Raw genomic sequence first — 21,273 nt, 5'->3', positions numbered from 1 at the left:
CCGGTGGCACCTTAAAGACTAACAGATTTATTTGGGCATAAGCTTTCATGGGTAAAAACCCTCACTTCTTCTGCATCTGAAGAAGTGAGGTTTTTTACCCACAAAAGCTTATGCCCAAATATATCTGTTAGTCTTTAAGGTGCCACCAGACTCGTTGTTGTTGTTGTTTTTTACACCCAGCTCTCTCTTTTGAGCATGGAAGGCACAGGTAGTGTTGGTATGTAGCAGAAAATCCCCCTACACTCATTTCTAAAATTCTTACATATTTAACAAACCATAGCAACATTTTAAAAGCATAATTCTTTATTAATTTCAACTAGAAAAGATTAATGCCATGGCAAACATATTTCCAAATGGACTGAAAGCAAGAAAAGAAGAAAAGAATATCTTAGAAAATAGAAATATTGTAAAAAATAATAATAATCCCCCAAAACTAACAATACCCAGAACTAAACCAACAAGTAAGGGAATTAATAAGTTAAAACATACAGGGCCCTAAGCATGAGATATTTATACAGTATTTACTCAATTCTTCTAAGCCAACCCCCTCACCATGGAAGTCAATAGGAGTTTGCCTGACTAATGATCTGAGGATCTGGAACATTAGAATTAATAGAGATTGGTCAGAAATGGAACACAGCATCTGACCTTGTGGGGCTTGGGCCCAACTCTGGGAATGCCACTAAAGTCCAATCTACAGTGCTTCAACAATAACCATAACATAGCAAAAAACAAACAGAACAGGCCTAAAAAAAAAAAAAGAGACACAAAATAGGACAAAATGTATGTGAATGGATAATGACGACATGTGAGCCCGAATCTGCCTTCCTTGCACACCATAACCATCTACATGGTGTTATGGTTATCAAGCCTGTTATTTGCAATTGCAAATCACATACCAACAAGGGAGACCTAGTCACGCAGATGATACGAGTTATTTATTGTACAGAAGGATGCTAAAAAAATTCTACTTTTCTGAACTGAACCCAAAACATTGCAGTAAGGTTTGTGAAAAGACTACCCTGAATATACTCCTACTGCAGTTCACTATACAACTGTGTCTTTCACTTTGGGGAGAGATTAAATGTTCTAAAACTGATTTCTGCTCCCAAAATTACTTACTTATTAAGCATATAACCCCATTAGGTATAGCGTACCTGATGCTTTTCTCACTACATTAAGTGCAATTTTTAAGGAATTAACTTGAAATGTGAGAAGGGAGTTAAAAAAATCAATATTTCACCTTCCAAAATATTATATTTTGAATATTATTAAGGATGGGGTGAGGTGGGACAGTGCTAGGGAAATGAGTGTTCTAGATCTCTGTACCATATAGCCTATAACCTGCACAAGCTCCTGAAAGAGAGTTTGCATTGCATTGCATCTACAGAGTTTGCATTGCAATGCATAATGCAACCCATGCACTAGTCATTTATTCAAACCTCAGCAATGCAGAAAAATAAGAATTCTAATCTAATCACTGCAAACAGCAATAAAGTACGGATGTTAGCCACAAGTATATTTCAACTCCAACTCAATTCACCCCAAATTCAGGTGTATAATAGAGAAGTTATAATGGTATAGCTATGTCACTTAGGGTGTGATTTTTTTAACCAGTATAGCTATATTGGTATAAGCCAGTATAACTGCCTCTTATACTGGTGTAAGTACTTTTATAACAATAAAACTGTGCCCATACTAGGAATGTTCAGCTGTTTAACTTTACCAGTATAGTTACACTGGCAAAACTTTTGAGCGTAAACCACTCCATACTTTACAAATCTCCACTTAGGATACACTCTTGTCCGCATAACTATGTTGTGTCAGCAACAGCTCGAAGTATAATGTAGCCTGAATTTTTGCCGGTATAGCTTGTTTGCTCAGGAGGGCTGGAATAAGCCATGATAGCAAAAGCACAATTTGTTGGAACATGCATCCACACTTGAAGTACTTTGACGATACACTATACCACTATAGCTCTACCAGCGAAGTGATTCTAGTGTACAGCTGGCCTTAGGCTTAAGAATTGACACAAGTGGAGCAATAGTGAGTGTCTGCTTTGGAAGCACTGTTTAACTATGGTTCTTTCAAGACTTCAGAAATTCAACAGCCATTAGGATTTACTTGTAATTCCAAACATGGGAATAAGTGAAGCTTAAGAGTTGGGTTCAGGATACTCCCCTTAGAAATGTCTTAAACATTTTTAGACTAAGCCAAGTTAAAATTTACTGTGACTTTCTGACAGGAAGTGTGAGCAAGAGTCACATCTACTTGAAGTCACGTAAGTCGGGGGCTGACTCACCAGAGAAAACTTCTGTCTCTTGACCTGTGGGGGGAAAGCTACTCATTGGTGTCAAGGAAGCACAGGAAGAATCCAAATTTGTCTTCAGTCAGATACTTTAATAACTAAGGATCCCCAATCACAGGAGCATTCTCAAGAAAATGAATTAAACCGATTCCTTTTTTAGCCAAGTGTTAGACTGAAGATCTTCACACACACAACTCTCTGAATAATCTTACCAAGCATCAAAATTGCTTTTAAGACCGCAAACACAGCTCCCACTTCAATGCTGTTGTGAGCAGCAGTTAGAAGGTGGCGGTCACAAGAAGAGCGAATGCCTGGGAATGACTTCCCTAAGAGCAGAGAAAGAGGTATATGTAGAACTGTTATTCTTTACCAGCACAGACTTCTTTATACAAGAACTTTTCTACAATGCATCAATGACTAATTCATGAGGTAAAATGCTGTTTTGCTTGAAGCTGTAGACCCAGCTGTAGTTAATTAAAATGAATGAGGGTAAGTAGTAGTAGCATGCTAACAACAAAACTAGCTACAGTCATTTAAATCTAGGAAAATAAGGTTCTGATCTTGCCTTTAATCGAGAGCCTTAAAAAAGTGTCCCAAACACACAAGTTTAAATTATTGAATTTTAAGTTATCAAGGAAAGTAAAATCTATTTTGGTTTCAGCTATACAGGTTTATGAATTTCCCCCCCTCATCTTCTTCCACAACAAAGTTATTATATAAATCTAACAAAGTACATTTAATACAAATTTCTTGTTATATAGTTCAGGCTGATTCTGCACCACTGAAGTCAGTGGATATTTTTCCACACTTCAGTGGGAGCAGGACCAGGCCCAAAGTCAAGAAATGAGAAAATGGCAGTTGAACATATAAGCGTTGCTATATCCACTTATGCATACGTTTTAAGAAAGTCTGCAATATTATATTTAAACTAAACTTTTGTTAAACTTACTATGACAAAGGCTGGAGTTCTAGGTTGACAGGATAACATTTTAATGCTCAAGTATCCATAATCCATTGAGTTCAGCAGTGAAATTGTTTAATCTGCATAACCATTTGGTTTTAAAGGCCCTATTTTTCCAGATAAATCAGAAGTATGTGCTGCTGAGCTGCTTAACTATACTTCAGTATGCAAGACTATTTTGACTGCACATACACAGTTTAAAAAATGAAAATAAAAAATGCAAAGGCAATCATTGTTCAGCTTCTCAGAGAACATTATATTCCATGGCAGAATTTTATTCACTGAAATGGTTTGGTTACTTCCTGCCATACCAATCACTCTTTGGCCTCTGCAGGAGGCCTATGCAGAAGTTTCAGAATTCATTTCGTTTTCTAAAATGAAAAGAACATGCAGCTTGCCAACTTACCCGTTGCTTGGGGTAACAGGTAGAGCTGGGGTGTTCTAAAGAGATGAAGCAGAAGACGGCATGTCATTCTCGCCCCGGGTTCCGCATCTGGGTCCCCACAGGCTATGAAAAATGGGACATTGACATAAGGCACCTCTCTCAAGGATCTTAGAAATCATATACAGAATTCACTGGAAGATCCACAGAAATAATTCTGTAAGACAGAACCTATTTCAAATGCAACTAGAGCATTGTATTTGATGGGAGTCAGCATTTGTAAGTTTTTGGAAGAAGAGAAGTTAATTAAGCAGAATTAATTGGTGGAGGAAAAAGCAAGGGGAGCAGTGGTCAAATGAGAGCAGAGATGAAGACCTGGATGAAATTGTGCAGAGCATTTAAAGCAAGGATCAGCACAGATGTGAAACAGAAGGTGAAAAAGAGCTAGTGGAGGGATTCCAAGCATTTTGTGATATGGTCTGATCAGTGGGCAGGGCAGAGGATTATACCTACTGAACTCTGAATGGAGTAGAAGGGAGCAAGAGGAGGCCACAGAGAAAGTGATATCAGTAGTTGAGGCTGGAGGTAACCAAGATACAGATGAGAATTTTAAGTTGGGGGGGCAGGAAGGAAGGGTTCGATTTCTGAAATGTTGTGAAAGAAGAACTGACATGCTTTGGCAATTGTCTGGATGTGTTGTGTGCAAGAGACAAAAAAGTCATATATCATATGGAGATAGGGGACCTGGATAATAGGGAGAAGGATGGTGTTGTCAAAGAAGTAGAATGCATTTTATATGACCTTTATATCATTTATCAAACACAGATTCTTTGATTCACCCTGACATTAGTACTACTTATGGGACCAGTCTGTTACAAACATATAGAGAGAGTATCCTGGCCATGGCCATCACATGCTGCAGTAGCATTCTGCATCAGAAAGTTGTTTCAGAATGAGTTGTAAAGTATTGCAATCAACAGAAAGAAAAAAGTTTTTAAAAACAAAACATCACAAAGTTTGCAGTGTCTGGATTGATATTTTCTTACCTGCTGCAAGGAGAGAGGGAAGTGCAACATGCTGAACTACATCCTCCAGAGAAAAACATTGCCGGGCTATCAGTATAGCAATGAAAGTGGCCAGTGAATCATGGAATGAAAGGTCACTCACCTTGAAAGAAAAACAACACTGGAATGCTTTCACGTTACGATACACAAATCTTCATTGCTGTGATTAATGACCAAGATATAAAAGCAAACTTGGCTTACCAACGAAGAGTAAAATTATCACAAATAAGCAGCTTCCTCCACTTTTTAATGCACCTCCTAAATATTTTCAATGGCAATCTTCTATTGATTTAAATTAATTACAAAATGTACTGATTTTTTTCTTCATACATTAATTTTAATTAAATGAATAGGAGACAAATTGATTTATAAAAGATGGAACAGATGTTATCTTTAAATAGAAATTGGTGGCATACATATTCACTCCTCAGCAGCTAGCACAAAGCAAGAAAAACCCTAGATGTACACAGCCATCCTTGAATATGCATGGTCAAAGAATAAACCAATCTTTTAAAGTACTAGCATAAATATATCAAGCCAGGTCCTTCACTGATGGAAACTGTCATAACCCCACCGGCTTCAATGGAGCTCTGACAATTTACAGCAGCTGAGTTAGGATCAATGAAGTGTATTACACCCTTATGACTAAGTGCCAGCCCAGAGGCAGGCTATTTAAGAGTGGGACTGTTCAATTCACGGAAACAGTGATTGAGAAGTAAGATATTCCTGTAGGTATCTGTCTGTCTCTTTCACAAGGTACCTCCCATAACCTATAGCACTACAGTAGTGCAATGAGAAAAAAATGTATTTGAGTAAAAATACAACTCTATATGTAGCCTATATTTTATTTTAAATGAAACAATGAAAATGCAGAAACATAATTCAGGAGTTTCAGAAGATGCTTTGAAGAGATAAACAGATACAGTTCAAAAACCCTGTTCAACAATATATAGTGTTTAGATACTATGTGATGGGTCTTCTAGAGGCAACTTAAGAAAGATATGTTTAACTGGTACTTATATTTTAAAATACATTGAACTTACATCCACACTGCAAAGCAGATCATTAAACCCCCAGACATGATTTGAAGAACAGCAAAGAGCCTTTAGAACTCCTAACCATTCTGAACTTAGCACCGTGCAGCATGCTGTCAACTCTGCGCAAAGGTTAGCTATGTCATTAATTCTAGAAGACAAGAGAAAACAAGTTAACAGAAGAAAAATGCTCATTAGCAATAAATATTTCGGAGATAAATAAAAGTTTATGTCAAGACCTATATTTCAGATTTCATCTAGGGCTCTCCAGTTGTGGACACCTATTCTTGCTAACTACAACATTTGGTACATGCATTGTGCCCAGTTTAATGTGCTGTTGCACAAGGCACTGCATTTTGTAGAGATCCTCCTGTGACAGAATGTACCCATGTCCACACCCTACACCCTGTCATAATAATCTTGGTTCAAGTTAGGACTTTTAAGGTATCATTTGAAAAATTATAATTTGCTGGTCAATATTTTCCTGATAAAATATGTGTAGCTACATTGTATGTGAAGTTATAATATTCTACTATATGGTGTTATTAACACATATTCCAAACCGAGGCTGGCAAACAGGTCTGTCTCAAAGAAAGGAATGTGTGCTCTGCTTAATTTGTATTTAAGCATTAAGCAGAGTAATCAGCTAGGTATGGGAGACAAAGGAAGTTCAAACAGAGAGAAAAACAGAGAAAAACACATCAAGGAATATTCTTCCACATAGACTCTGTCTCCTGAATCTCAGCTGAAAATGCTTTTCAAGAGGGAGACTGACACTACAAAAAGGAGGGACAAACACCCCAAGGCACCCCTCCTCTCTCCCTGCCCATCGATTCGCCACACCTGAAGCAACAGAGGAAGCCTTCACTGGATTCTGGGAGAAGGGGTCCTGACCTAGAGGATTTGGTCAGTAAGACTGCTGAAAGCATATGGTGAGAATTTTTCTTAAAATCTGATATACACCTCTACCCCGATATAACACGAATTCGGATATAACGCGGTAAAGCAGCGATCCGGGGCAGGCGGGGCTGCACACTCTGGCAGATCAAATCAAATTCGATATAATGCAGTTTCATCTATAACGCGGTAAGATTTTTTGGCTCCCGAGGACAGCGTTATATCGGGATAGAGGTGTAGTTTCTTAAGTTGGGCACCAGTAGCATTTTAACTTTATTTTCTTGTAACCATTTATGCCTCATTACTTGTACTCACTCAAAATCTCTCTTTAAACTTGTTTTACTGTTTTATCTAATCCAGTGTGTTTAAACTTAAGTGTTTCAGAAACTCCATTTGTTATTTCTATTAAAAATATAACGGACGTCACATAAACTTGTACTGTCCAGGAGACAGCTGGGCAGTACAGGACATACATATCTGGGGGTAAATAGAAGATTGGGGAGGTGTTGGGGTCACCCTGCTGTGTAGTCAAGGCTGGTAAGAGCCAAGGTGTGACTGGCTGGCTGCAGCACACATGCAGACATAGCTGAGAGAGACTTGTAAGCTGGTGGCTGTTCATAGCAGTCCACAGTGGAGGTTACAGCAGCAAAGCAATATAAAAGGGCACCACAGGTTAGAGGGCAGGGTTGACACAGCTACTCACTAGTCTGGATTGTACCCTGGTAAGTCACACCTCCTTTATCAGTTGTCTCCCCCAGCATGATTCAATCACCTTCTCCCACCTGCTGACCAACCACGAAAGGTGAATTTAGGGATACAACCCTTCCTGGCTCCACCCCACAGTGACAAGTGCTCTGCTCCCCCTTCCAGGTGACACAAGCTGAAACTCCTGCAGTGGTGGCATGGGGAGAAGAGCTCCAGCCTTGTTCAAGGTACAAAATCGTCCCCTCAAAAATGAACCATATTGTAACAAAAGCTAAATTAAGAAACCATCTTGCACAGGACCCCAAAAATCCTAGGCCACCATTGACATTCTTCCAGCTAGCAACTGTAAGGAAAACCATGCCTCACTGCAATGTAGCTAGAATAATTCTCCTGATTTAGGAGCAAGAAGGGGACACAAAATCAAGTGTGTCATTGTCACTTTGTGGATTACATACAGATTAAATTAATTTTGATTCAGTGCAATGTTAAGAGCCATGTTGACTGGTTAAGAGAGAAGAAATGTGGGTTATTCATCCTGGGCTGGGTTCCTTTTTTCCTTCCAGAGGGAAACTCCCTTGGTAACCTTGGTGTGTTCCTTCTCATTGACTTAATCCCTTTCCGTCACTCCACATTGCCAATACTCCCTCAGTTGCCTAGACTGCCTCAGACTGAGTTTTGGAGGGTAAAATGACAAAATATCAATATGCTCTTTAGGGAGGAAGAGAAGGAATGATCTACTATGTGAGTGTCACTCAGAAAGGGAAAAAGATTCCTGCTATGAAGCGTAGCCGATAATTCCCTCTCTTCCTTAATCCATCAGTGACTTTTCAGTAGCTTTACCAAAGCGAAGGAGGACGAAGGAGAAAGACTGATGGGTGGAAATGATATCTATAAGAAGTTAGAGGACTAGATATTGCACATTGTATTTCATAATGACTCCAAAATCCAAGATACTACTTAAATTCACTCATGATGATATGGTTAACCCTGTTATAGAGTCTCAGACCTTGAGGATGACAGCTTTCAATATCTGAATTAGATAACGGTCAGAATTAAATCTGAACAACCTTGAACATGGAAAGTTTATCATCTGCCCTGAATTCTGACTGAATTCTTGATTAAGTGTTCTTAATAGGAGTCAAACCAGAACTCCATCTCAACCATTCTGATTTTGAGGGAACTGGAGTTGAAATCCAGATGTAAAAATTCAGGCTCTTCTCTACCTGCATTATGGGGTTTGGAGAACAGATAATTAAGAAAAACAATTCCAACAAGTTTCAGAGTAGCAGCCGTGTTAGTCTGTATCCGCAAAAATAACAGGAGTACTTGTGGCACCTTAGAGACTAACAAATTTATTAGAGCATAAGCTTTCGTGGGCTACAACACACTTCTTCGGATGCATATAGAGCTATATGCATATATGCAAAAGGCTCTATATGCATCCGAAGAAGTGGGTTGTAGCCCACGAAAGCTTATGCTCTAATAAATTTGTTAGTCTCTAAGGTGCCACAAGTACTCCTGTTAATTCCAACAAGGAAATCCAATGCTATTTTTGGATAGAAGGAATAGTTTACAATTTTCCCATTGTTAGAGATCCTAAGAAGTAATGGTGAGAAGAAAAAACTAATCATTATGAGAAAGCTGATCTCTAAATGAGGTCCAGACATGAAGAGCTCTTCAAGGCCATGCCAAAATGCAAGGATAAATGAGACAATTATTGTTTGTCATAAAGGACAATAGTAAAGGGAATCATCACATAGAAGATCTTTCTGTTCTGTCCTAGAAGAGGTATGCTTGATTTGGAATAAAAATCCTAGGACCAAATTTGGGGTGTCAAAGGATAATTTTAATGAGATGGGAAAAACCAGTGTTTTGTCCCACAAAATCTAACACTTTTGGCAACTCTTCTTCTTTTAATAAAGTAATTTGAGTTTAGTGTGTTCTTTGTGGATGCTGAAATGATCACTGTAACAGTGATCTTTCAATAGCAGTCCTTCAATGTTTTATCACGTGGAGGATCCCAAACTCTCAGGTGGGGCATAAAGGGCAGGGCACACAGAGGAAGACGTCTGTGTGCAGGAGGTTGAAAAGGTGCATGGTATTGGATCTGCTCTTCCAACTAAAATACACAGCTGTGGCTATGGGTAATACAGAGAAGGTTCTTTGAAAGCCACCTATCTTCCTTTTTTGCTCTCACATTGATCCCTACGATGGCTGAACAATTAAAAAGAGAGAGAAGCCATGTCTACATTACGAGCTGAGGTGAGAGTCTCCTGCTTGTGTACACATATTCGGGCTAGCTCTCATTGAGCTAGCCTAAGTATAAAGAGTAGTGTGGCCACAGTAGCATGGCAGTGCAGAATACATGCCCACCGGTTTCAGAAAGGTTTGTACTCAGCATGGCTGAGCCATGCCTCTGCTGCTGCTACCAGTGCTGCTGCAGGCACGCTGTTATTTATATCCACACTAGCGGGATGAAAGCTAGCCTGAGTATGTGTATACAAACAGGGGAACCACACCCCTAGCTCGTAGCAAAGACATAGCCAGAGAAAGGGGGGGGGAGGGAGAGAGAGAGAGAGATGAGGTAAAAACAGAGGCAGAAACAGACAAGAGAAAGAAACCAGACAAAGAAAAAGATGGTGGCAAAGTGCCAGGAGAGAGAAGGAAAAGGTCCCTATCATTAACCAGCCTATTGCAAAGATACATCACCAGAAAAGGCTGGGAAGCACTATGATAGTCCCTTAAAGCCTTCTCTCCAAGAACTAGTCATTATCTTGAAAGACTGAGCTGACAGGAACATCGGTCCATTTTCTTCTCTGCTGTCACAGGTACTTTCCGTTTAGAGACCAGATACCATGGAACAATAGGAACATAGGAAATGCCAGACTGGTTCAGACCCAGGGTCCATCTAGTCTAGCATCCTGTCTCGACATCAGCCGGCACTAGATGCTTCAGAGGAAGGTACAAAAAGCCCCATAGCAGGCAGCTGTGGGATAATGTGACCCACATGCATGTCTCATCCTAATCCTTAATAGTTAGAGAATGGTTTAAACTCTAAAGCATGAAATTTTATTTCCCTTCCAAAATTCTTCTTTAATGAATTAGCTATAACAAATCTGGATGTTCTTGTTATCCATTTAAATGTCCAATCCCTCTTTTAAACTTACTAAGTACTTGGCCTCAACAGCATACTGTCGCTAGGAGTTCCATAATTCAATTAATTAATAATATAGTTCATCTGGGGAAGGAACTGATCTGGTACTCAACATTCCTTGACAACGAGGATACTATCAGGGTGTGATGATGATTGTGCTGAGATAGCAATCCAGTCTCAGAATCATATAAGCCTACACCTGCAGAAAACCATTTGTTATTAACCCGTGTAATGTTATGCAAACCAGTCTGATGCAGTCTAGGTGAAAGGAAACCCATTCAAAAGAACAGTGCAACACTGAAGTGGCGAGAAAGAGGAAATCTGTCAATGAAGAGAATACCAAAAGGATACAAAGGGAGTCAAAAAAGAGGAAGGAAGGAAGGAAGGAAAACATGCACATGAACAGCCCGTTAGCTCTAATAATATCTCAGATACTTCATTTCACTGCAGCACTAACACTTATTTCGACTACTTCCATAGTTCTATTTCTGAATCAATTTCTCTTACCTTCCTGCATCTTGGTGCCCCATACACACATTCATTAGTGCATTACAGACAAAGCTGTAGCGATTGGCTGCATTGTCATTCAGGATCTTGCCTAGCATTGAGTAGTTGATGCTGTGAGCAGAGGGATTCTCGATAAAATCCAACATGAATTCTGGATCCCATAACAAGTTGGAGTTTGAGGGCTGTACATTGCTGTATATCGTTTGCTTTACCTTTGAACAAGCGCTACTAAGGGTTAAAAACAGAAGGAGAGACAAAAATATTATTCACTTCTCCTGGGTTGTTGAAATATTTATGCAGATTAAAACAAAATGGCCACCAAATACTACTTGCTAGGGTTACCATTCGTCCGGATTCCCCCGAACATGTCCGGCTTTTCTGAGTTAAAAATAGCGTCCGGGGGGAATTTGTAAATGTCTGGACTTCCCCCCCATGCAGAGCGCGCGCGGCTGACAGGGCAGCCGGCCGGATGGTGCCACTTGCACTGGGCTCCGGCAGCCAGAGAGAGCCCCTCCTCCGCTTCCCCCTCCTCTCCCCTGCAGCTGAGATCATTCACTCACTCCCTCACTCACTCCCTGCATTCGCAGATCGCCGGACGTTCGGGCCTCCGGCAGTCTGGAGCTCCTCCCCCTGCCCAGCGCGCCGCTCAGCAGCACTCTGCGAGGGCGGGAACTGGGCTATGTGCTCCGTGGGGGGGCGCGGCAGCGTGTCGGGCTGCGCGTGGAGCCCGACACGCTGTTCTGAGCGGCACGGTAAGGGGACCAGGAGGTCAGAGAAGGGGCAGGAAGGTTCTGGAGGGGGCAGTCAAGAGACAGGGAGCAGGGGGAGGGTTGGATGGGTCAGGAGTTCGGGGGGGGCTGTCTGGGGGTTGGGGGTGTAAGGTTTTGGGCAGTCAGGGGACAAGTAGGGGGTAGGGTCCTAGGGGGGCAGTTAGGGTGGGGGGCGGTCTCAGGAGGGGGCAGTTAGGGGACAAGGAACAGGGAGGCTTAGGTAGGGGGTGGGGTTCTGGAGGGCAGTTAGGAGCAGGGGTCCCAGGAGGGGGCAGTCAGGGGACAGGGAGCAGAGGGGTTTAGATGGGTCAGGAGTTCTGGGGGGGGGCTGTCAGGGGGTGGGGAGTGGTTGGATGGGGCGTGGGAGTCCCTGGTGTCTGTCTGGGGGTGGATAAGGGTTGGGGCAGTCAGGGGACAGGTAGGGGATAGGGTCCTAGGGAGCCAGTTAGGATGGGGGGGAAGGTCTCAGGAGGGGGCAGTCAGGGGACAAGGAGCAGGGAGGCTTAGGTAGGGGGTGGAGTCCTGGGGGGCACTTAGGTAGGGTTACCATACGTCTGTTTTTTCCCGGACATGTCCGGCTTTTTGGTCCTCAAATCCCCGTCCGGGGGGAATTGCCAAAAAGCCAAACATGTCCGGGAAAATAGCTTTGCCGGCATCCCTGCCCCAGTCCCCTGCTTACCTTGCGGCTCCCGCAGGCTGCGAGCTGCAGGCGGATTCCCCCGCGGCGGCTGCTGCTGCTCCCCCCAGACACCTCAGCTCTGTGTAGCTGAAGAGCCGAGCTGCCCGAGCGCTACCGGCTTCACGGTTTACCAGGCAGCCCCCAGACCTCCAGACCCTGCGCCCCCGGCCGGGCGCTTCCCCAGCGCAGCTGGAGCCCGGGAGGGGAAGCGCCCGGCCGGGGGCGCAGGGTCTAGAGGTATGGGGGCTGCCCAGCAAACCGTGAAGCCGGTAGCGCTCGGGCAGCTGTTTCGCAGCTGGGAGGGAGGAGGGGGAATGCGGGGCACTCAGGGGAGGGGGCGGAGTTGGGGCAGGGAAGGGGCGGACTTGGGGAAGGGGCGGGGCCAGGGCCCCGTGGAGTGTCCTCTTTTTTTAAATGAGGGAATATGGTAACCCTATTACTCGCAGAGCTAGTAGATATATTGTTAAATCCCAGAAAGTCTATCATATTTCCCTAGGAGGCACTGGAACACACAAGCATGGGTGGAGGGTATCATAGGCTGGGGGAGGCTGTGCCTCAGAAAACAGCCCTCCTGCTTCCGCCTTGGCCCGGCTCCAGTCTCCCTGCCCTCCGGGGCTGGGGGCACTAGCCTGGGGCGGGAGCCAGCAGCTGCAAAGGGGGCCTCTGGGCTCTGGGGGGGAGGGGTGGAAGAGGCAGGGCTATGAGCTAGCTTCCACCAGCCAGTGGTTCACACATCGCTTATGCACACAAGCAAATTCACCCTACTTGGATTACTCTTCTGTACATTGTTTCAGAAAGCTGTGGTGTTTTTACAGAGAGTCTGACAAACCCAGGTAGCACACAGCCAATTTGACTAAAGTTTTCCTGCAATTCATATAAACTGACAAGTTCCCAAACCAGCTTTGTGATATGTTTATTCAAAGCCTGAGCAGCCAGATGAATCAGAGTATTCACTTTATACAACGTGCCTTGTAAACATATGCTGATGCTGCTTCAGAAGACTGCTATTCCTCCTTTACATTTCATGACACACTGAGTGAACTAAAGTGTGCATCAGGGTGAGGGATTACTTAAGTGGTAAGAAATATCAGGATCCTACCTACATTCTTTTTAAAATAAAAAAATCTCAACACCTTAGAAAGACGACATATTTGACAATAACTTTTTAATTATTGACACAGTGAACTAGATATCATCTATGATTTCTTGGCTGACAGAATCAATAAATAGAAAGAGGGTATGAGAATGTCATGCTCTTATTACATTAACAATAAACACAAAAGATAGAGAGACAGTCTAGGCTTGGGATAGTAACATGTTAATGGACCTCCTTCAGCAGGAGAGAAGCCATTGTGTGAAGAAATCAGATAATTGTATATGCAAAAGGTTCAAGAGGACATTTGCATTAATTAAAGAGGTGTTGGTTATGATTCCATATTTAAGGCCTTATTTACATGAGTAAATTTAACTAAATTCAGAAATCAGTTTATGAATTCCTTATGCCAATTTAGTGTAATCTGTTTTGACATAAAACACTCAAGTCAATTAAAGAGGATTGCACTGATTAACTAAATTGGCGCAACTTTGGTGAAACTACAAAGGAAATAGGATCTAACACAAGTTGGTGAAGAAGTCACCAGATCAGAAGTATTACTGGGTCGGAAATGTAGTTTTCACCTGAGAGATGGGTGTGATCATCAAGGAAATGGAGGTCAGACATTGGGATCAAACACAGCAAATCCCTCAGGGTATGTCTTCAGTGCAAAGTTAACCCAGGCTCTTATTTGGGTGTTGCCCCTAACCCCCATCCTGTATATACACAAAAACCTGACCCAAGTTTAGTGTTTCCCCAGGCTAGCTAGCTAGCTAAAGGCTGAGTGAGGTTATTACTCAGGCTGCTAACCCAGCCACTTTGCAGTGAGGATGTAGCTAAACTACTGGAGTGCTGATAGTCCTCCAGTGGCTTCCCATAATTCCTCCACATTCCCAGAAGGACAGACAAGTTGTCCCATAATTCACTGGAAAGAATCAGAGTGGCTTAGCTTAATGCAGCAGCACAAAGAACCATGGGACATGCCCCCAGAAGTTCTAGCAACACACACATGGGTGAGTGCAGCACCAATGAGGACACAGTAACGTGGGTGTGGCATTGTGGTGTGGCTCCTCACACCCGGGGTAGGCTAACCCAGGGACAACCACCTAGGTTAACTCTGCAGTGAAGGCATATCCTCAGAAGTAGGAATTTTCTAATGGTGTGAGCATTTAATTTCTCCTGCAAATAAGGTTTTTGTCTGCCTACCAGAGGCTGAGTGTAGTTTAGTACTGTTTAGCTCCAATTTAATTTTAAACTCCATTTTCTAACAAACTTGTTTTCATTTAATATATTTCAGGTTGTAAATTATTCTTGGGATTTTTACTGTGGTCCATTCTCAAAGACCAGGAAGAGGAGTTTCTGACCTCTTGTGAGAGGCAGAAAGGCACTGAATCTGAGACCATGTCTACACTACGGGTGCTACAGTGGCACAGCTACACCACTGCAGCTATGCCACTAGTGCCAGAGCTTAGACACTTTTTATAGTGATGGAAGGGGTTTTTCTGTGTGAATTTTTCACATCACTGAGTGCCATAGATATATGTTGACCTAACTTCTAAGCATAGATGACTCCTCAGTGCAAAAAGACTGCCCATCCCCAGGAGCTGTTGCCAAAACTCAGGCTGGGGGGACAGATACACTGGGAGAGCCAAGGTGGTTACTAGAAACAAGGAACCATCAGTAACAATTTTTTGTGGATTTTTGCCTTTTTTCTCTTGAAAAACATCACTACCTCTTCCACAGCCAGAAACAGTTTAAAGGGTAATTGCTCTACGTGTCTATGGTGTTAAATGATATCCTACAGAGACAAGCTCCATGAGTCTTTTGGTTTATCAGTTGCTTTCATCTCTGTCAGTGCAAATGGGATCCACACTAGGAAATCCAGACCTCTGGCAACACAGAGTCACATTATTCAAAGTATTCTCTAATCATAGGGAAACCAATGAAAAGAGAGGACGAATAGCAGCTACATTTGTCTTTAAAAAAAAATACAAAAAAGTATCAAAAATCAAGCTTGGACTTGGACTTTCAGAAAGCCTTTGAAAAGGTCCCTCACCAAAGGCTCTTAAGCAAACTAAGCAGTCCTGGGAGAGGGAAAGTCCTATCACAGATCGATAACAGGATAAAAGATAGGAAACAAAAGGGTAGGAATAAATGGCCAGCTTTCAGAATGGAGAGAGGTAAATAGCAGCGTTACCCTAATATCTGGGCTGGAACCAGTGTTGTTCGACTGGACAAAGGGGTAAAACAGTGAGGTGGCAAAGTTTGCAGATGTTACAAAACTACTCAAGACAGCCTAAGTGCAAAGCAGACTAGAAAGACTTACAAAGGGATCTCACAAAACTGGGTGTCTGGGCAACAAAATGGCAGATGAAATTCAATGTTGATAAATGTAAAGTAATGCACATTGGAAAACATAATCACAACTATATATACAAAATGATGGAGTCTAAATTAGCTGTTACCACTCAAGAAAGATCTTGGAGTCATTGTGGATAGTTCTCCAAAAATGTCCGCTCAATATGCAGTGGCAGTCAAAAAAGCTAACAGAATGTTAGGAACCATGGGGAAAGGGATAGATAATAAAACAGAAAATATCATAATGCCACTATCTAAATCCATGGTACCCCCACCAATTGAATACTGCATGCAGTTCTGGTCACCCCATCTCAAAAAAGATATATTAGAATGGGAAAAGATACAGAGACGGGCAACAAAAATTATTAGGAGTATGGAACAGCTTCCATATGAGGAGAGATTAAAAAGACTGGGACTTTTCAGCTTGTAAAAGAGGCAACTAAGGGGGGATATGATAGAAGTTTATAAAATCATAAATGGCATGGAGAAAGTGAATAAGGAAGTGTTATTTACCCCTTCACATAAAACAAGAACCAGGGGTCACCAAATGAAATTAATAGGCAGCCAGTTTAAAATAAACATAAGGAAATACTTCACACAATGTACAGTCAATTGTGGAATTCATTGCCAGGGGATGTTGTGAAGGACAAAACTAAAACTGGGTTAAAAAAAAGAATTAGATAAGTTCATGGTGGATAGGTCCATCAGTGGTTATTAGCAAAGATGGTCAGGTATACAATCCCATGCTCTGGGCTTGCAGTCCCTAAGCTTCTGACTACTAGATACTGGGACTGGATGACAGGGGATGGATCACTTGATGGTTGCCCCGTTCTGTTCATTCCCTTTGAAGAATCTGGCATTGGTCATTGTTGGATGACAGGATACTGGGAGAGGTAGACCATTGGTCTGACCCAGTATGGCCATTCTTATGTTCTTAGGTGGAACAAAATCATCCTTCATGCGACTCCACTGAAGTCAGTAGTTCAACAAGGGATGTAATTGGCTTGTAATTTTTGAGACACCAAAGTAATATGAACACCACAGAAACAACTGTAAAGTCAATCTTTTCTCTCTTCCCTTAAGCTTTTGAGGAGAAAGTGGGCTGAGAGCTGGAGTGGTTATTTACATGTGCATCCTTTTTGTATTATTTTGTGTATTTTATCGAATGGAATAGCTTGAAGTAGCTATACATTTCAATGAATGAACGAATTAATCAATCAATCAGCACTATAACTTTGGCACACATTTCGCTGAAGCAAAGTAATAAGACTGGAGTTTAATGTAATTTGGAGCCAAAAGTACACGACCAGAGGTGGTGGATAATCCAGACCCTGCAGAACCAGCTACTCCTTTGGTATGTAAGGAGGGAAGCACCAGTTGCTGAAGATGCTGAATGTCAATTCCACTTACTTCACTACTTATTTGACAAAACATCTCTCCATCATCTCTGTTTTCATTCATTTTGTAAAATCGGCCTTTGTACCTGTGTCCACATTTAACTTCACTGGAAGTCTACAGAACTTTGCTGTCACTCACCATCCTTCTACTTCCAAACAACTCATCGTTTAGAAGGTAAAAAAGCCCTCATGACTTTCACCTAAAAATCTGGCATTTATTTTTTCAATAATAACAAAACTCCTCTCCTTGAGATAAGTAGCTTGCCGTTCCTGAAAATGGGGCTTCTTATTCCTCGTCTAATCATTAGCGAGCTGCTTAGAGATCGAAGACTAGATTATGTCTTATAGACCCTGTTATATGTTGGCAGGTTGGGGCCCACTTTGTAGTAGGATCCCCAGAAAGACTCAGCCAGGATTCCTCCTGGGATTTAGAGGAAGGACATGCTGCAGCCTTAGCTCTACTGACCATTAAAAATGCAGGCTGCATGTGTTCCTCTTGAGCCTGGCCAGTTACACTGGACATGGTCCTCATCTCACTCTGCCCCTTTAAAGAATCCAGTACTGTTGGAATTGCAGCATATAGCGGTGGCTTCACTCACCAGTCGCTTTGTGGCTGGCCCTTTCACAAGTGGTGTGGGTAGAAGGGGGAAAGCTCATTAACATTCCATCCCCCCAGCCATGCAGCACCAGCTACAGTCTGACCATAATCTAATAAATGCCAGAATCAGCTCAAACCTTGTTAATAGATGTAAAACCGGCTTATGGAACACATTAGCTTCCTGAAAAACAACGTAAGTATGGTACACATACAGTGCAGAAAGAGGCCATAACCAGACAATTAGGGACTCAGATAGCATTTTCAAAAGCACTGACACCACTTAGGAGCCTAAATCCCATTGACTTTCAAATGGCCTTTCCTCTTAGGTGCTTTGGAAAATGGGACTTAGGTACTTCAAAAAATTTTATACTAAATTTATTCTACAGATTGGAACACAAAACAGAATTCTTCTTCTTTCCTAATGGTCACAATGGTAACCATATCTTAATACAATGGATTTGTAAACTGAATTTCTGACAACATGTTATGCTGAGGGAGTGGTCAGAAGATCAGAATCATAAAAAAAATGTGAAGAGAGAGTTTAAAAAAAGGAAGTGTAGTAAACATTAGTAAATAAAAACGTCTTGAAGCCCCAGTAGGCTTCCTTATGTCAACTGTTTAGGATGATACCAGAGAAACCACCTTTAAAACCTGAAGTCGAGAGAAGGTAAGAGCAAAGTATAAAGTGAATGTTTTCTTAAATGCAGCAATTTAATATATTTTGAAATTTATTAAAAGAGGGAACCAATGGTACCTGCAGTGTGGTAGAAAGCAGCTGAAAGAGTGATTGGAAGTAGTTAACTATTGTGTGTCGTGTCACACACAGTAAGGCACCTTCAAAGATTAAACTACTATAATGCTAGTGCCTTGTGTGCACTGCTATAGTTAAGGAACCCCCTGTATAAATTACCAGTCTTCAGAGGGTTTGTATATTAAATCAGTCATTTTTTAATTACGCTGGACAGGAAAATCTGTCACACAAGTGCTGGGTGCAGATGCAGTTAGAACTCCCATGTTATTAGCATGCCATTTTAAAATATTATTATAGGACATCAATAAAATAGATTTTTTTTGTTTGTGGGATTTTTTTGGGAGGGGGGTTGTTTTGTTTTTTCTGTTGCCATTTTATATGCTCTATTAAGTTGCAGCTTTTGGAGTTGAAAAATATGGGAATGGGGTTAGCAGTAGAATAAATGTATAGCTATTTTATTTAGACATATCTGTAGTTAAGAAGTTACCCTATATTTCATAATTTTTTACTAAGCAACATTGTAGAAATCCTGGTCACGTGCATTTATAAATCCATTTACAACATCTACAGGTTCTCTTACTGAGAACTCTCTCAGATAACTATGCAATACAAACCTCAAACATGAAACATGCAGATCAAAACCACAAGGATAAATGGGGAAAACATTGTGAGTAAGCTGGCTTGTAACTTTCATAATAAGCAAGTGCACAGATAAAAGGTCTTTTTCAAAATAGCCAAAAATACTGACTTTGGGGTTTCTAAAGTAAGATTCCAGTTTAGAACAAGAAACAAAGTTTGCAATGTAGCACCTTGCAAACCACACACACATTTTGATGTCTCTCTACCTATTTCTAATGAAAGATTTAGTAAGCAGAGTACTGTAGTGGTGTCAGCTAAGCCTTCATTATTTTCAATGATGGTGTAGTTATTACAGTAGATTTACAGTACTAGTATATTATGGAGGATCTTAAATTAATGAAAACTAAACCACAATTAACAGAATTAAACTACTTTGCTAGCATTATCTCTATTCTGTATATGTGTACTTCTACCCACATAGGTCCCTCCTGCCCTGAGCTCCATCCAGGTGGATCTGTGTACCCACATGGAGCTCCACTGACTTCAATGGGGTGTCAGTGGGCACAAAGGTATGCCTGCTGTGCTGAGCACTCAAGCAGTATCAGGACCTGTTTCAAACCTGAAACAGTCTGTGTAGGCAAAATGGTTCACAAGTAGGGCAAAGGAAAACCAGCAAGTAGAAAAGGTGCATTTTAAAGAGCAGATAAATTGAATAAAATTAATTCAATATAGAAAGGCAGAAGTCTGCTTGTTAGTAGTTTCTAGAGTTAATTTTAAGTTTGTAACATCTTTGTGCAACTAACCTGAAAAGGTCCCCAAATTTGCTTCTCAGGTGGCTACATGACACATAGAGATCATAGAGGTAAGCTAAAATACATCTTTCTGGGGAAGAACATTCTGATGGATTAACAACATGCTTGACAACACCACATAATCTGGAAAAAAAAATCAAAGATTAATTCCAACTCAGACTTTTGAAAACTTATTAACTGCCCATTTCATCTTGAATAGTCTCTTGCAACATGTTAACTTCTTGTCTTAACAACCTGTTCCACCTTGCACTTAGCTGTGACTCTCTGAGTACCTTTCCCAGACCTGAAGAAGAGCTCTGCATAAGCTTGAAAGCTTGCCCTCTCTCACCAAACAAATTTGGTCCAAGAAAAGATATTACCTCGTCCACCTTGTCTCTCTAAAACCTAATTATACATTTTAATATTATAAAATTAACATACCCATGCCAATAACTAGACAATGGTCTATGTCCATAGAAAAGTCAAAGTGAATGCATTCTCAATAGGTATAAAGGGTTTCATGTGAAGCCTATTGTCACAATTTTAAAATGAAAATAGTTAAGTGTTCATAGTATTTTACACATATGGGCCACAATCCTGCAGCGAATTACATACAAGGGAATTCCTACTGACATCAAGAGGGCTCCACACAGGCCACAGGGGTCTGCCCAAACAGAGCTCATTGCACAATCAGGGCCATGGAAAACAGATCAAAGATTTACAGCCCTGTTCCCTAATAATAATGATGCAAAAGTGTGCAACAATTACTAACCTAGCACAGCATAATCTTAATGTGCACAAAGAAGGACTAAACATTTCACATTTTAATTGGGCTTTGCACCAATGGAATTCAGTTTTCAGCTAATATCACTGTAACAGTACATGGAAGCGTACATTTCCTAGGTTATTTGGCTCTCCCTGTGTCTACAGTGATTGTCAATAAGGCACTGTTGAGGAAGACCACAGTATCCTCTGCATCAATGATTTTATACCGGGATGGTTACCTACTTTATGCCCTTTTTTGTTGCACTTGAGAGGCCAGTGTGTTCTACGCCTACCTGTCATTATTTACGGTGTAAGCTTTTTGGGGCAAGGACTGTCCTATATGATGTTTGTATAGTGCCCAACACAGTGGAGCACTTGGGAACTTACTGTAACACAAAGCAAAAAAACCACAACAGTATGCTACCTTTGAGTGAACCATTCTGTAACTACCCATAGCTAACAGGACAGACAACCACTTCA

The 21,273-nt window shown here is 41.4% G+C and overlaps 1 protein-coding gene across 1 annotated transcript in view; it reads right to left on the bottom strand.

Moving 5' to 3' along the window:
- Window positions 1-21,273, bottom strand: part of MED12L (mediator complex subunit 12L) — a 306,083-nt gene that overhangs the window by 58,367 nt on the left and 226,443 nt on the right. The window contains exons 20-25 of the mRNA XM_065411423.1: window positions 20,041-20,172; window positions 11,013-11,240; window positions 5,759-5,900; window positions 4,698-4,818; window positions 3,676-3,777; window positions 2,521-2,634 (exon numbers count right to left, since the gene is read on the bottom strand). Of these exons, the coding sequence (XP_065267495.1) occupies window positions 2,521-2,634; window positions 3,676-3,777; window positions 4,698-4,818; window positions 5,759-5,900; window positions 11,013-11,240; window positions 20,041-20,172 (839 nt within the window). The remainder of the gene's footprint in view (window positions 1-2,520; window positions 2,635-3,675; window positions 3,778-4,697; window positions 4,819-5,758; window positions 5,901-11,012; window positions 11,241-20,040; window positions 20,173-21,273) is intronic.

Source organism: Emys orbicularis, chromosome 9, assembly GCF_028017835.1.
Source record: "Emys orbicularis isolate rEmyOrb1 chromosome 9, rEmyOrb1.hap1, whole genome shotgun sequence".
Classification (NCBI taxonomy): Eukaryota; Metazoa; Chordata; order Testudines; family Emydidae; genus Emys; species Emys orbicularis.
The sequence above is the reverse complement of the archived record's forward strand: the minus strand, read 5'-3'. Positions and strand labels throughout refer to the sequence as shown.